Raw genomic sequence first — 17,013 nt, 5'->3', positions numbered from 1 at the left:
CCCTGCCGGGCCGAGCCGGTTTGTTTACCTGCCGCGTCCGCAGGTTTGGCCGATGGCAGCTCCCACTGACCACGGTTCGCTGCTCCAGGCCAATGGGGGCTGCTGGAAGTGGCAGCCAGTACGTTCCTCGGCCCGGGCCGCTTCCAGCAGCTCCCATTGGCCTGGAGCAGTGAACCACGGTCAGTGGGAGCTGTGATCAGCCGAACCTGCGGACACAGCAGGTAAACAAACTGGCCCAGCCCGCCAGGGGATTTCCCTGCACAGGCGGTGGAACAAGTTTGGGAACCACTGCTTTAACGCTATATATACTCTTGCACTAATACTGTTAGCCAGAGCCATAATGAAAGAGAGGAAGGTTAGGACTCTAGATTGGGACTCGAGGTTCAACTCCTAGCTCAGCCACAGACTTGATACATGGTTTTGGGCAAGTCCCTTGATCTCTTTGTGCCACAGTTTCCATCCATAAAATGAGAATAATAATCCTTCCTTTCTTCTACACTTTGTCTGCCTCGTCTATTTAGATTGTAAACTCCTCAAGGAAATGGTTGTCTCTTCCTTTGTGTTTGTACAGCATCTAGCACAGTAAGGCTTTCATTCCGACTGGTGGGATCTAGTAATATAGAGAAATAATAAACACAGTTTCACTGTGCAGCAAAGGCAGGAGTGAAGAGTGTAATAAACTTGCTTACAAAATTATGCCATACAGTAAGGCAATCTGAACATGATTTTAGTTAGCAAACTTCCAGCACTGCTATAAATGGCCTTCATAATCAGGCAGAGTCAAAACACTAGAAGGTAAAAACTGTCCTTTTATGGACTGGGGGTTAAAACTATTAATTTCTAATTTATATATAGGAGGGGCCATTGGGTCAGTGAACTTATTGATAAGAAAGATACAGGACAGAGAGTTCAGTGGTAAAGGTGGAAGACTGAAGTTTTTGAGTTGTAAGATCAGTATTTTCCAGAGACTTTCTAATACTCCAGATTCAGCAGAGTTGGTGCTTGCAAATGGTAAGGCAGGTTTTCCCGCATGGTGATGGTCTTTTCCCTAGCATGCAAGCAAATTTTCAGCCATAGGAAGACATGCCATGTTGTTATTAGGAGTTGTTCTGCAGTGTTCTCTGTAGAGGCAGTGGTCCTTGGAGAAGGAGCTTTGTGAGCATCATGGGAGTTTGCTGTCTGCTTTCGTCTCTGGTTAGAATCAATCTTTGATATGGAATGGCTCTCTGAGAGCCTGGCATTAGTGTAGAACTGAGATTCTTGAACGAAGAGATTGCCTGCATGCTGTTTGACCAGCTCTTGTTTGAGGACTGGTGTGTATGCATAAATAAAGCAAGTTACACTTGGCGTTTACCCAGACTGTGCATCACTGATGTCTCCTCCACTGGGGAAGCTAACCTGCAAGGTCCCAGATGCCTGCTACTGCTTGGCAGAGGGGGACACTGGTGTCAGAACAGAATACTGGTGTCAGAAGAAGGGGTAATGATAGCATATGTTACCATACATAATCTGAGATAAGCAACATGCTGTTTGCTCTTCTGGACTGTCCCTTTTGCCAACATAATCAAGCATATTATCCCTGAGAAATCTGCTACTGTCTGAGAAAAACAAAAGAGACCAATAGGCTACGGAGGCAAATAGTCCCAGATGTAATTTCTCACCTGGGAATTTATTCAACATGGCCTGGTGCTTGGAAGTCTGTTTCTGATCCCTAGGCTAGTTTCAAAGTCATTTTGTAATAAACCAGACATGTTTATGTGTCCATCAAAAGTAGCAGTAGTCAGTTAGAGTTGAAGTCATTCAGAATGGCAGACAATCTTCAGATTTTTTTCTCATTACTTCCTGGGCCTGGTAGTTTCAACATAATGTTGGAAAATATATAGTTCAATGTGTATTTGTTTTGTATAACATTCTAAGTGCCATGCCCTTGTGATTGCAGTTTTGAACTAAACTCCAACTCTAAAATGTTACATCTTGATATTTGAAATGATAGAATTAAAAGCAAAGGAACTTGGGCTGACATAGTTACAGCTCTATGTGGTGTGAAAAATCCATATCCCTGAGAACTGTAGCTATGCCCAACTTAACCCCCAGGGTAGCTAGGTCAACATGAAGAATGCTTTCTCCTACCTAGCTACAGTTGCTTAGGGAGTTGGAGTTCCTACAGTTACAGAAAAAACCCTTCTTTTGTTGAAGTCTACATTCCTGTTACGGGGTTATAGCGGCAAAGCTACTGCACCATAGCTATGCCCCATAGCCTTCGTCATGTAAATAAGCCCTGAATTTCTGCTGATTTTATTTCTTAATCACCTTGTCATTAGCTGAAGTTTGCTATTCATTAGAAATCTAAATTCCATCACGTTGCAGGATACTAACTATTTTTTTATTTGTTGCTACTCTTTCCATTTTAATTTAGTAACCAGTCTCCCCTTTGTGTCTCTTTCTTTCCGTAAGAGGAGTATCACTCATCATTCACCATGAACTTGTTGTATTAGAGAGTTTCTTTCTGTTCTTAATGATGTTCCAGTTGTGATTTTTTGAGGCAGAACTTAAATAAAACTTCGCCACAGCCCTGCAGAGCACCATATGGAAAAGCTCCAAACTGACCCCATATCTTTTGAAATGATCTCTTCTTATTCAGGTGGTGTGGCCCACAACAGGCTTAATACTACCAATTTATTTCATGTTGGTCACTGGACAGCTATCATATGGTAGCAGCCTTTGGTTACTACCAGCTCCCACTCCCTGGTGATTCAATGCAAGTGTCATAATAATACATTTATTGTCCATTTCCAGTGTGCAGAGTTGTCTTTAATCAACCAACACTTTTGGGTTTGGGAGAGTTGTTTGTTTGTTTTTTAGTTATATTTATCTCACTATGTGGTAATTTATGCCTAGAATTCCAGGTAAAGGACATTACAAAGTAGCTCAGAAGCAGTATTACATGTGGGAACAGTGCTGGAATTGTGAGGTTACACTCAATTAGCATCTTAATTCTTAGCAACCAGAGGGGCTATTATAATGAAATAATGTTGCTATCCTCAGATAAATGGCTTTATTTAGAAAACTAATAGTAAGCAGAACAACAAGAAAATAGGGAAAACATACAAGAAAATAGACTCTGTCAGTGTGTAAAGTACTGCTCCACCCTTCTCAAACCAGGAGCGAACTTCAACACCTGTTCTTACTGCTTTTAATTACCATACACATTGTGGGCCAGATTCTTGGCTCTGCTCTACCCCATTGTGCCACTCAGGTGATGCAAAGGGAAGCAGACTGACCTCAAGCCCCAAGCCTGTGGATTCCCCCAGTATGGGTATCTCCCCAGCAGACATAGTCTCCTTCCATGCTTCCTACCTTGCATGGTTGCAGGGGGCATGTTTTGAGGGGATGTCAGAGTAAATAGGAGAAGTCTGGGTGCAGTGTGCTCCATCAGTCCCCAGCTGGCATATGGGGTCCATTATCCTAGCCCGCACCCAGAGCTGGGCTGGTTATAGAATCAGTGAACCGTAACATGCTTTCTGACAGCCCTTTCCTCCTTTCTGCTGCTCCTAATGAAAGCTGGATGCAGCAGCAAATCTGTCCTGGTGTGGAATGTCTTAAGAGCAGCATATGGAAAGTCTAGAAGATTTGGGCTTGCTTTGGCCAGTGCAAGTCCTCCAGATTTCAGTAGGAAATGTTCCTTCCTGTACTGAGGCAGAATGTGGTCTGTTAGTTGAGTATAGCTTACAGTAAAGTAATTTTAAAATATAAACTTTTACAACTTCTTTCTAACATTTATACAAATGGCGACTCATGTTGGGGTCAGTGTGCATGCTGTGTGCATTCTTTTAATTAGAAGAAATTATTTGTCAGATAAATTATTCAGCAAAAAATAGCAAAATTAATTAAATAATGTATCCGACTTGCTCTGCTGTACTTTAAACAAAGGGCCCTTATTAACTTAATAGTGCATTGAATTGAATGTTCAATCCCAGCCTAAGATTTTTAGTGTTTGTTTCAGATTTGAGTTAGAATGTCATTTTGGGTTTGAGTTACAATCTAATTATAAAAAGAAGCATCTTTGCTTCCTTTTTATTACAAATGATTATCCATTCTTTACAAACAAAAATGTTTTTTGGAGAAAAAAATAGGCTCAGTAGAAACAACAATGAACAAATTTTTCTTTTAGTTATACTAGTATAAACTAAGGTAACTGTACCAACATCAATGGAGTAACAATGAACTTGGACCAAGACCTTTTAGCAATGGAAAATTTTCTGTTCCTAGGCTAGCTGCAGAGTAAAAGACAGAAGAAGTAAAGACAAGGTGGGTGAGGTAATATCTTTTATTGGATCAACTTCTGTTTGTGAAAGAGACAAGCTCTTCGTCGGGGTTGAGTTCTATGTAGCTTGAAAGCTTGTCTCTTTCACCAACAGAAGTTGGTCCTGTAAAAGATATTATCTCACTCACCTTTTCTCTCTAATATCCTGGGACCAACATGACTACAATGCTGCAAATGGAAAAAGTGAAGTCCTCGGTGCATTTTATCACTGTATTTTGCTACTTTATCAGGTTAATAATCAAGTTCTTGTGTGTTCAATCTAATAAATTTTTCTCTTGGGGGGGGGAAGATGCTAAGTGATGGCTAAGAGCTAACACAATTGGAGGCACAGCAAAGGATCTATCACATTTCAATAGGTTAATTTACGTGTTGTTTATTTTTTAAGATCTGCAACAGATCTATGCTATGCTGCCCGAGGAGCCATGGTAGACTTAGCAGATAACCTATTTGACAAAATATATGTCATGTATCTACTTTTCAAAGGACCCTGTTTCAGATTTCACCAGGATGCTAATATGCATATAACCTTCAAAAAGACACTTCTCAAGGGTTCAGTGTGTATGTGGTACAGTAGAACCTCAGAGTTATGAACACCAGAGTTACAAACTGATCCATCAACCACATACATCATTTGGAACCAGAAGTACACAGTCAGGCAGCAGGAGAGACAAAAAAAAAAAAGCAAATACAATACAGTGCTGTGTTAAACATAAACTACTAAAAAAATAAAGGGAAAGCTCAAAAAAGAAGGTTTGACAGGGTAAGGAAACTCTCTGTGCTTGTTTCATTTAAATTAAGATGGTTAAAAGCAGCATTTTTCTTCTGCCTAGTAAAGTTTCAAAGCTGCATTAAGTCAATGTTCAGTTGCAAACTTTTGAAAGAAAGTTTTGTTCAGTGTTACAAACATTTCAGAGTTACGAACAACCTCCATTCCCGAGGTGTTCGTAACTCTGAGGTTCTACAGTAAATGGGAAAAGTGCAGGAATCAAAAAACATGCCACCTTCACTCCTTTAATCCTACCTGGCATTGTCTCCCAAATATACTGGTGGCGCATCGGGGGAGGTGGGGGATTCAGAGTCATGTGTCCCCCCCTATAATTTTAAATCAAGTTGGTTGAAAGTGAATTGTATTGCGATAAGGGCGTAGAACTTTTTAGTAATTTTCTACTGGGCAGCTACTGGCGAGACAGGACAGCACAAGATGAAACTAGACTGCAAGTAAGTACACAGATAAAATAATGGCACAAAGCCCCAAACGCAGTCTTTTAACAAAAACTTGCCTTTCTGTCTGGTTTGATTTTGGATGTGGTTACAGTCAACTCAGAATATGAATTGAGATCAATACAAGATGACCAGAAATTTGGTCAGAAAAAGAAAATACCTTTATATTTACCTGTCTATGAATTGCTGACCTATTCATGTATGTATGGTGCTTTTTCAGTTATGGCCATTTGAAAAAGTGAGAAGCACAACCACTACCAGTTCCTCTTAATTTATTTCCTTTACTGTACCTCCTTATATTAATTCCTAAGAATTAGTGAACACGCAAACTGCATTTGGTCATGTCTAGAAGCATCTATGCGCATTAAAGACTAGCCTGCAGTATCAGCATTAAGATGGGATTGGTTTATAGGGTGTCCATATGGCATTGGTTTGCAACTACAGTAATGGGCCAGCTCTTTATTTAATTCATGGACAAATAGATGCGATAAACACCTGAGTGACAACTTCCAGATGTGCATCAGTTCCCTGCATACCTTCCAACATATAGAGGAAGATAGGTATGCTTACAGTTCGAGCATGCAAAGTAAGTTAGGGCTTTGCGGTGGCAGGGTGAGACCCCAATCTGTGTTAAGACAGCAAGTGAGGTTCAAGGGCATGCTCCCACAAGACACTTCTAAAACAATAACCTCAAAATATGCATTTTCTTGCATTCTAGAAAGCACACTTTCAAATTTGGACACCAAAAAATGTGTATATTTGTTAACATCTCTAAGCTGGAGTGAAAGTTCAGAGGGCACTGGGAAACAAGTACAGTTAATAAGGCACCTGAAAGTCTCTGTGATTAGTATGCTCAGTGCCTCATTTATTCCGTGACTCTGCAGCCATGGAATTTGCTGTGGAATTCACCATTTATAACAGGATTGCGCTTCAAAATCTGAGTGTTCATTTAGATCCTGTCTAGACTAGGAAAATAGGTCATATTTTAGAATGTGTTGGTTAAAGTATGTTAACTAACACATTTTTAAAGACTAGTATGGGCAGGGTTTAACACCTTTAAAAATGTGTTAGTTGATCATGGTCAATCCTTTGGAGGAGCCTCCAAGGGACTTCTTTAAGTTGTATCCAGTTACCCACAACCCCAAGGGGCTGTTCTGAGAGTTGGGGATTACCGGAGTATGGGGTGCTCTGGCCAAGCAGAAGTGGTGTTGCAGCACTACACCAACTCTATACCGTCAAGAGAATTCTTGCTACAGAGGGACTCCTCTTAGAAATGGTTATTCCATTTTGTGCCCCTTTTACACCATGATAGCAGTGCAAATGGAATATATGGGATCAAGGATCTGAACCAGAAAATCTGAGTTACAGAAAGGCAGAATGACTTACCTGATCCACATTATGAGTTGTTGAGTTAGAGTTTAGTCTATGACTCAAAGACCTTGGTTTTCATTCTGAGTTTGACACTTATTTACTGTGAGATGTAACTGAGGCCAGATTTAAAAGAAAAACCAAAAAACATTACAGCAAACTGTGTCAGCTCTTTTGCAAATCTGACCAGAAGTGCCACAATGAGAATGCTGAGCAGTTTTCAAAATCTGCCCCATGTATAAGGATCTAATGAGAGCTGGGACGTTTTGGAAATTTGGCCCCAGCTGCTGTTCTTGTATAATGCAATACTACTACTGACATGTCATGAAATTCTGTTAGAATAATAAAAATGAATATAACAATGAAAAAAGCATAAAACAAAATGAAATTCTGCAACAACATTTTGACATTTCAACATAAAATTTTAAGATTACAAAACAAAACTTTTCCAAAACTAAAACTTTTGGAAATTCCATTGCATAGGTCAAAGCTTTATTTGTTTGTGATATTTTGGAACACAGCTCCCTTCATATTTCTGGAAGGATCTGAAGGAACACTATTAAAGACAAAAAATGTTACAGTAGATTTTCACCTTGCATAAATATTATCCTCCAATAGAAGGGAAATTCCTAAAGAGGTTCCAGATCCTGGCTATAGAAGATGGCAAGAGGAGTACATAGCACTGTAATTCAGCTGAGATTGTACAAGTTTGGTATTGTATTTAAACTATTGCACATCCACGCTGAAAACATTCCCATTTAATATTACCTTCCTTGGTGAGGGGCTCTCTGACTTATTCATGCAAGCATTTAATAACAGACTTGCTCAAAATGGAAGCTGAAAGAAAACTTGGCGGAGTACTTTGTTTTCACACTAGTTGCTAGTTAATTACATTAATTAATTAATTAATTAACTAATGTAACTTGAGAAGAGATCTATACTCCTTAAATTACTGAATATGATGTTTAATTAGCAGTATTCTCATGCAAGAAGTTTTTCCCCTGCTTCAGATTATTATTCTTCATTTGGGTTTTCTTTTTCTGTTTGTCTTTTCTATTCCCCTCCAAGCCTTTTGACTCCTGTCACAAGGCTGGAGTTTTCTGTTACTGTTCCATCCCTTTTCCATACCTCAGGATGGTACATATGTCCAAAAACAGAGGCCAAAACCAACAGATTTATCTCAGCCCTAATGACAGCGAGCTGCATGCTGAGTGAATTCTTAAATTCCCCAAAACTACTTTTTTGCCAAAACATGTGGAGTTGCAGCATTCAACATTTTATTGGGACTGTTATCTCCAAATGAAGAATGACTCCACTGGAAAAAATGATTTGGTATCCGCTGCAGGACTATTTTTAGCTGCTTGTTTGGTGAGACTTCAGAAAACATAATTAGCCATATGGAGAGAGATGCACGCCAAGTCTTAAATTCAATTTTTGCAAACCACATTTAAAAGCTACCTTGTCTGCAAGTTTACATTATTGGGATCAGGAGACATGATTCTGTGTGAGCATGTGATTCTTCATTGTTCTTTGGGTAAATATTTGTGTTTGTGACGATTATAGAACTGGCAGTACTAGAGGCTGAAATCTTCTGTTTATTTATAGGGAAAGGTTTGTACAAGCAACAGTACTGGAATTGTCCCCTAATTCTGTCACTAATTCAGACTTGCCTTAGGATAGCCTGTGTTCTAGGGCAGTTATAAGTAGAACTGGTCAGAATTTTTTTTCACTGAAAATTTAAATGAAAACCAAAGAGAGATCATTTTCATCAAAACTTGTTCACACAAAATTACAACTTTATATCAAAAACCAAGAATTTTCACTTGAAACCCAAGAGTTTATTTTGGGAAAATCAAAACAAAATATCTAGTTTTTGCTCAGATTGATCCAGACTGAAATATTTCAGTTTGTCAAACCAAATCAAAATGCTTCATTTCAGATCAGATCAACATTAAATCATGTTCGCCTGAGCCATTGCAGTGCCTCATGGGAACTAAATTTTGGGTGCCTAATGCCACCATTTTCCCCTCTAGGCAAAACTCCCTGGCCAGACTCTCATCTCCCATGATACACTACAATCTCCCCTCAAAATTTTCTGCTGCTTGGAGATAAGTTAAACTTTTGATATTTGAGAAGTCACATGCTGCTTTGGGTCCCTGGAACCAAATGAATTCCACTCTTCCTCTTGCTGTCAATGAGCCATAGAAGAAAATGAAAACTCCTGTGTCTGCTAGGAGAATGAAAAGGATGCTATCATGATTATTAGAGAAATGAAGATCAGATCAGACCATTAGGGGACCTGCCCTAATTAAGTGTCCTTTTCTACCACCTTGATGGGAAGAAGAGAGCAAAGTAAGTGTTACCACAACTATGGCTGGAACTGTTTGAACCCTTTGAAAATAATTTGAAAAGATTCATAATGTTTTGAGTGTCTAAAAATCAAATATACCACCATTCTCAGGCCCTGACTTTTGAAAAGGATTGAGTTTGAACAAACCAGCCTTTCTTATGCTCAAATGTTGTAAATCCATAGGCCAGGTTTAGTTTTACATGATTTTGTAGGTTTGCTGAAACTTGCTGACTATTGGCCATACTGGAAAATACCCTGTGACTTACCCTGTGTGATTTTCCTGGCAGATATGGTTCAGACTCTACATTCAACAGTAAATGGCATCCTGTAAACATACACTGATATCCAGATAGAGTAGGAAAACTCACCCAAAGCCTTGGTGGATGATTCACCAACACAAAACCTGTTTTAACAAATCAACCTGGTTTGCAATGACAGGTCCTGTTCAAACCCAGGTTGATTTTGAACTCTCTTGCAGCTAGAGTTGAACATATAGCACAGCCCTAAGCTCAGGCTGAATGAGATGGAAACAAATGAAGTTGTGGCAACCCAGTTTCAAACAGCCTGTCACCAGGCATGATCTCTGCAGTCTCTATGCAACCGTTCAGGGTTTGTGGTGAAAGGTGGCACCAGCTTGTCCAGTACAGAATCAGGATGGCAGAGTCTGCAAGATCAGTTGTATCAATTAGAAGGTTATTTGAAGATGCTCCTCAATTGTCCACTGCCTCTTTCCCCTCTTCTGCTTGAAGTGGGGCAGAAAGTTCAGATAGAGCCACCTTCCTACAACCAACAAGAGATCTGGATTGCAGGCCCTAAACTGAGGTCTGGGAAGGCACCAGGAGGTTGTAACATCGCCCCTGAGTTGCTGCAGAGAGGTGAGAGTACTGTAGTACCATGGCTGTATAGGCTGTTTGAGACTATCTAGTACACTAACGTCATCCCTGATGACTGGAAGAAGGGTGTTGTTCTGCCTCTGCTCAAAAAAGGTAACAACTGTAGAGGTATTATACTGATGTCAGTCCCAGGGAAAGTGTTTGATTCCATGTAAATGACTCGAATCAGCGATGCATTTTTGTGGTAAAGGATGGATATTCAGCATGGCTTTAGACCTGCTCATTCTACTGCCAACCAGCTCTTTACCTGGAGACAGCTTTTTGAGAAAATGGCTTGCTATGAAGCTCTGAATCTAAAGAACCAAAGTTATACCAACTTTATTGAATGGGAGTGAAATGTGAGCCTTGAGGAAGGCTGAAGAACAATAGATGGAAGTTTTCAATTCTTGTCAGCTTGCCATCTTAGTCAGCTATTCCATATTAAGTGGCAGGACAAAATCAGCAATAATAATGTCCATAGCTGAACCCACCAACCACCTCAATCAGAACGGTTTCAGTTTTGGAAGCTTTCTTGGTACTGACATATTATTAGGATGAAAGACCAACATATTATGCCTGTTTACCAAAGAATGCTATTACATGGCAGGTGATTGACAAAAGCTTCAGTGGTGTGATAAGATCACGCGTGATGGACATAAACTGAATAATCAAACAGACTGCCTTAAGGACCTAGCTAGAGATTGTTCCACATGGTGCTTGATCTGGAAGGAGTCTACATCTTTTTGGGATTTGCCTTGATGATTATGACAATCAAGGTGGGAGAAAGAACACTGCGAGGTGGAGAAAAGAATACTCAATTCCTCACAGTCCCTGTCCTCTTTTTTATTGGTTAGAAAATCTGATTTTCAAACTGGCATGCCCCAGTGAATATAAACTATGCATTCTGCTCCTCCATTGTTAATCCCTGATAGTTTTTTTAACACCTGGCTCTGGATCTGTTGAGCTCCAGGACATGGATAAACAGGAAAAAATGCAAGGATTTATATGAACAATATTTATAATTAAAGATCTAGGGCTCAGTCCTTGGCTGCTGTTCCACCCTGCTCTGTGTTGCTAGAAAGGTGCCATAAGACGTAGCAAAAGATTCCCCTTAACATAGGAATCATTGTGTGTTGTGACGTCGATGTAGAAATCTCTGCACCACCTCACCCCATACCTTCATGCAGGGGTCATATCAGAGGTGGACAGGGGGTGTACTAAGGATGGGAGGGAGTGAGGCAAAGAATATGGCACTCTGCCAGATCCTTGGCTGGCACAAGAGATGGTTGCAGCCAGAATAATTTAGAGCAACCCTAAGGCTCCTCTAAGTTTGGGTATGCCAACACAGCAACTGAGATGTGTCATTTCTCAGTTTAGATAGATTTATACGTACACTCACTCTGCTCATGCTATAGGGTGATCATATATCCCATTTAGGTTGGAACACTCCCTTTTTTAAACCCTGTCCCTGACTTCCTGACTTTTTTGGCAGAAGTGGGCATTTGTCCCATTTGCTCTTGCCATTGATAAAGGAGGATAAGGAAGGGTTCCAGTGTGGGGTGGCCTGGCAGGGTTTGAGCGACCAGCAACAGCCTCAAGCTGGGGTCCAACAGAGTTTGAGTGATCAGCGACAACCTGGAGTGGGGCCCCGGCAGGGTTTGAGTGACCAGTGAGTAGTGACAGCCTTGAGCGGGTCGGGGGAGGGGCAGCAGGGCTTGAATGACCAGTGACAGCCTTGAGGCGGGGACCAGGCAGGGTTTGAGTAACCACTGACAGCTTCGAGTGGGGGGCCAGCAGCTGGGGCCAGCCCCGTGGGAGGAGGGGGGCACTGGGGCCAGCCCCAGAGAGGGGAGGCTTGGGCCAGCCCCACGCGACGTCCTGTTTTTCCTTTGGGAAATATGGTCACCCTACCATGCTAGCATACTAAAAATAGCAGGGTGGCAGCGGAGGCTTGGGCTAGTCACTGGAGTACATATTCAGGCGGTTGGGAGGGATTGTGCTTGGGCAGCTAGCCTGAGCCACTGCCCATGCAGCTGTGACTACACTGCTACTTTTAGGCATTAGCTTCAGCAGAGCTAGCACATGTACATCTATTTGTGCTGGAAATCAATCTCCTGGCTGTTGTGTAGACATACTCTTGGAGGGAGAGCCTCATCGGCCTCTGGCCAGCTCAAGATTGGTGGCGTAGCAAGGTGGTTTAAATCCACCTTATGCCCTTTACTATCCTCCCCCAGCAGTGCTGAAAGTAAACTCAAGACACCTGAAGATTGAGCCCCTTGGCTGCAATTCAAAAACCCATTCTCTGATGTCTTGTACTTGCATTTATTTGTATTGATTTCAGGCTGTCTTCTGCCAATTTGATCTCTACTTCATTGATTTGCTTGCTTGTTTGTTTCACTTTTTCGGTTGACCTCATTGTCACCCCTTGGTGGCTCTTTAAGGTAGTGCACAGCAGTTTGAATCTCTCTAGTCTGTTTTCAGCAAAATCAGAGAGTAATTACTGTTCTAAAACTACAAATCAGACATGGGAGTTTGTTTCCTCTTTAATCCCCGTTGTCATCAGGACTTTTTATTTTTGCTGATGAATAGTGTATTCAAAATGTTTTAGGAGACCTTGTTCATATTGTGACAATGGAATTATCATTCCTAATCTATGAGTTACCCTTGAGAAAGGAATACATAGGGTTCTTCTAGGATGACCAGATGTCCTGATTTTATAGGGACAATCCCAATATTCAGGGCTTTGTCTTACATAGGTGCCTATTTCCCCCTACCCCCATTTTGATGGTTTACACTCTCTATCTGGTCACCCTACGCTCTTCAGATTACATCAGGACAGCAATTAAATCTATATACATCCACAGTTGGTTTCCAGAAACATTTGGATTTAAGGCATTGCTTTGAGTTAATCACATTATAACACATTAGTCAGATCGTATTATAAATTGTGGTATATGTACTGCCTGGCTCAGAACAGTGCGAACAACATAACCTAATAGGACACAATACAGAGCATATGAGTAGTTAAATATTCAAAATAGTAAAAATTAATTTTTAAAAGCAATTATTTGTTTAATCACATTTCATTGAGAAGTATCTCCAACGGAGCTGTATTTTAAGGATTTCAAAGCACAAAAGACTTTTTTTTGAAGAATCATTTAGCTGAATCTTTATCCATAACAACCAGTTCACTGTGATCTGCTATCTCTAGTTAAATTAGTATTGAAAATAGCAGCTCACTTGATCGAGGGTTTGGGTTTCTGGGGTGAGGGTTGTTTTGGTGGTTTTTGCATTTCTTTCAATTAATCTGCTTCTCAATACTCAAAGATCTATATTTGTTTGGTAATTTTAAGAAGAATATTTAGTACAGGAAGAGCCTGGGGCCCTTGTCAAATTTGGAAAGACACTTGCAAAAAAGGGACCAATCCTATATCCCTTGTGTACTGAAAACTTCCATTGGCACTGAACATCACAGTGTGGGCTCTCCTTCCTTCAGCAGCTTCATGTGGAGTTTTGGACTCACAAGAAACAGACAATCTGTCCAAAGTGCTACTAGTTGTCTGAGGGCTTGTCTACACTGGACAGTTGTTCCACTCTACCCATATCAGTATAGTTAATGTGGTACAACCTCTTCAGTGTGAATGCAGTTATAAAGGTGCTTTATACTAGCATAGTTATTCCCATATGAGAGGGGAATATCTATATTAGTACAAGACCAGGTCTACTCTTGAAAGGCTTTGCCCGTATAGTTATACTGGTATAATATACTGGCAAAGCCTCCTTGTGTGGATACGCCTAAACGAGCATAAATGCACTTTCCAGACCCCTCCTGAGTGAAACAAGCTATACCAGCAAACGTACAGTTTTGCGGGGATAAATTTATCTACACTATGGGCTTTTGCTGGCGCGAATCTGCTAGTCACAAATCATAACCACATCACACCCCTCACTGAAATAGCTATCCAGGCAGAAGTTTGTAATGTTGACCTTGTCTAAGTCACCTTAATACAAGTCTAAGAGTGTCCATGCTAGGGCTTTTACTGGTATAAATATTTCAGTGAAAAAAAATCACAGCTTTTACCAACATCGTTATACCAGTAAAACTATTAAATGTAGACCAAACCCAACTAACCTAAACACTCCTTTCTGTTCAGATCTGGGACAAGTCAACTATTTGTATTTTTCAACAAAAATTTCAAAATTTGATGCTTAGTTCAAAAGAGTTATTAGCATCTTTGAACCTAATTCAAAGTAACCATTACGTATTATACAATCAAATGTACTACAAACTTTTCTCATTGTGATCAGTTGAGGATGGTGGGAGTGGAGTACTGCTAGCTACCATTCTTCCTTTCTACATAAATGTTAAAATATCTTTTTTTAACTACTCCCTTTCCTAGAATCACCACATGTTGGCATCCTTGTGGATTGATAACCTTCCTGCTTATAGATTGGTTAGAAAACACTGAAAAAAGTAAAGCTTTGCACGGTACAACAACATAGGAGTCTGACTTCATGGTCTCTCTTGTTCACACAAGGCATGGGAAGGTGTATTTGAAATCCCAAGAAACATATAGGGTATGTCTATACTGCAGTCACACCCATGATTGCAGCTTGTGAAGACATACACACTAGCTTTAATTTAGTTAGTTTGGGTTTCAGAGCAGTGAAGCTGTGGCAGCAGGGACTCCAGCATGACCACCCAAGTAATTACCCAGGGTTCTGGGCGGGTTTGTGTAATCTACTCTGAAACCCATGCTGCCATGGCTTCACTGTTTTGGTATCCAAACTAGCTAGATTAAACCTAGCTTGGCTATGTCTACGCGAGCTGCAATCACACCCTGTGATTGCAGTGCAGACATACCCACAGAATATATGTTGTAGGTTGGCTGTTATAATCCAAAATATTGCATACAGTGCATACTGTAATAAGACTATTAAATGCTTAAGAATTATTATGTTAACTCTCTGAGACATTTCACTTCTTATGGTTCACTGATTCTCAGGCAATGGAGCTATCTGGTGCTAAAGATTTTTGATGTTTTGCTTTTTCCTCTGCTAAGACACTCCTCTTATACACATGACATCTTTAATGGATTAATTTGTGGTGATTAGCATAGCATATATGTGCACATTTATAAAGAATTGCTTTTAAATTCTAAAGATACATTTTATCTTGAAATAGATGCAGTCATACTAGACATTATGGTCAGCATGGAAAAACTAAATCCATCCTCAAGTTTGCATTTTCCTTTTCCCAATATCCAGAGGTACAGCTCAGTAAAATACATGTTCAAATCTCTGCCGAGAAACTGTTTTAATTTGAAATCTTGGGAAAACAGAAAATTCCTTCCATTCTCAAAACACACATACTGGCTGAAGTTGCATTTTTTTTAATTGGTTAAGCTTTTATCAATGAATAATGGTTATTCATCCAGCAATCTAATTAGGGTTTGAAATGATTGTTGCACTAAACCAGTGTCACAGGATCAAAGGGCACTTGAAGGGGAATTGTATAGGGCATGGGAACATAGTTAGGGGTAATGAGATAATGAAATTAAGAAAGGGAAAACTCTGACTGTGAATATGTGACATCTTGATAGTGAGATTTATCAAGGGGTGGAAGTTGTGGAAACTTTATCACATGGGACATTTAAAATTGGTCCAAACAAAACCAATGAGGAACCAGTTCTGCACTGGCAGAGAGATGGACTGGATTACCTAAGAGCTCTTTTCCATCTCTAGCATCTCTAAGAATGTTTGGATGAATACTTGGAACTCTCTATCTGCCTTCTTAGGCCTTCTCTTGTATTTAGTAGCAAGAGACCATTATCTGTGACAGTGCTTGACTTCATTGACAGAAGATAGCTTAAGTTCCTGTGTTTCTTATTGAACAAAGTTATGTTTTAGGATATATGGGACCAAAATATACCTGCTCCAGTTTAGCAACAGTAGATAAGTCGAGGAGGCACTTCCTATCCTGTGGACCAATGTAATTTGGCTGGCCTCATGGGAAATTTCAAATGGTCAGAAGCAAGTATGACCTCATTAACCTCTGAGATTTTGAAAGCTCTTTAACCATTTTCACTTTGTGTCTTTCACAGACCATCTGAAAGGACAGATAACCCAGCGGCACATGCAAAGGGCAGCTCTAGGTAAGAGCAGAATATTCTTGTATGAATAATAAATATTGCATTTGGAAGAGAGGGCACTTCCCAGTGTTTACACAGAGTGTGTAAGACGCAATGAACCAGATCCTCAGCTAATAAAAGTAGCTGGGTCAAATCTTCAGGTGATGTACATTTACCTAGCTCCATTGCTTTCAGTAGAACTAACTGAGCATCTGACTCAATATGTTGCATTTAAAGTTGTTCCAAGGTAACCCATGACACTGCTGTCTATGAGAATTCCTTATGCAGTGTTTCAAAGAAATAAAAAACATGTACACTCCAACTGTGTGTTCCAGTCTGCATTGTAACATCTGGCCTTGTCTCAAACATTTAATGGCTCCTTATTGTACATAGAAAGTAATGGGGAAAATGCTATTTTAAATAACTATTTAACTGATTTTCATAAAAAAGGTAAGTATGGACTTTTTTTAAAGGCCCCAGGGTAAAAAGCACAGCACCGACTCTGCCAGCTACACACAGCATTGTGAATATTCCATCAATTTTCCTCGATGTAATGTGCAGGCAGTGGGTTTTGGCTTTGTTTTGAACATTGCTGCATGCTTATCATCACTAAATCTGGACCACACAAAATATTTTCCAGACTTTTTTTCCTTCATTCTTTGAGCCTTTTAAATATTCTGTGTATTTTGACCTAATGTTTATTCTGTGAATTGGGGCACCTCATTGGCCTGCTTATCTTATTCAACA

General features: G+C 40.2%; 1 protein-coding gene across 2 annotated transcripts in view; it reads left to right on the top strand.

Moving 5' to 3' along the window:
• Positions 1-17,013, top strand: part of KIF6 (kinesin family member 6) — a 282,709-nt gene that overhangs the window by 219,629 nt on the left and 46,067 nt on the right. For both annotated transcript variants that reach the window (XM_043511614.1, XM_038397613.2), the window contains one exon: positions 16,240-16,290. In XM_043511614.1, the coding sequence (XP_043367549.1) occupies positions 16,240-16,290 (51 nt within the window). The remainder of the gene's footprint in view (positions 1-16,239; positions 16,291-17,013) is intronic.

The sequence above is a fragment of the Dermochelys coriacea genome, chromosome 3, assembly GCF_009764565.3.
Source record: "Dermochelys coriacea isolate rDerCor1 chromosome 3, rDerCor1.pri.v4, whole genome shotgun sequence".
Classification (NCBI taxonomy): Eukaryota; Metazoa; Chordata; order Testudines; family Dermochelyidae; genus Dermochelys; species Dermochelys coriacea.
Note: the sequence above shows the minus strand (reverse complement) of the source record. Positions and strands in the feature narration are given on the sequence as shown.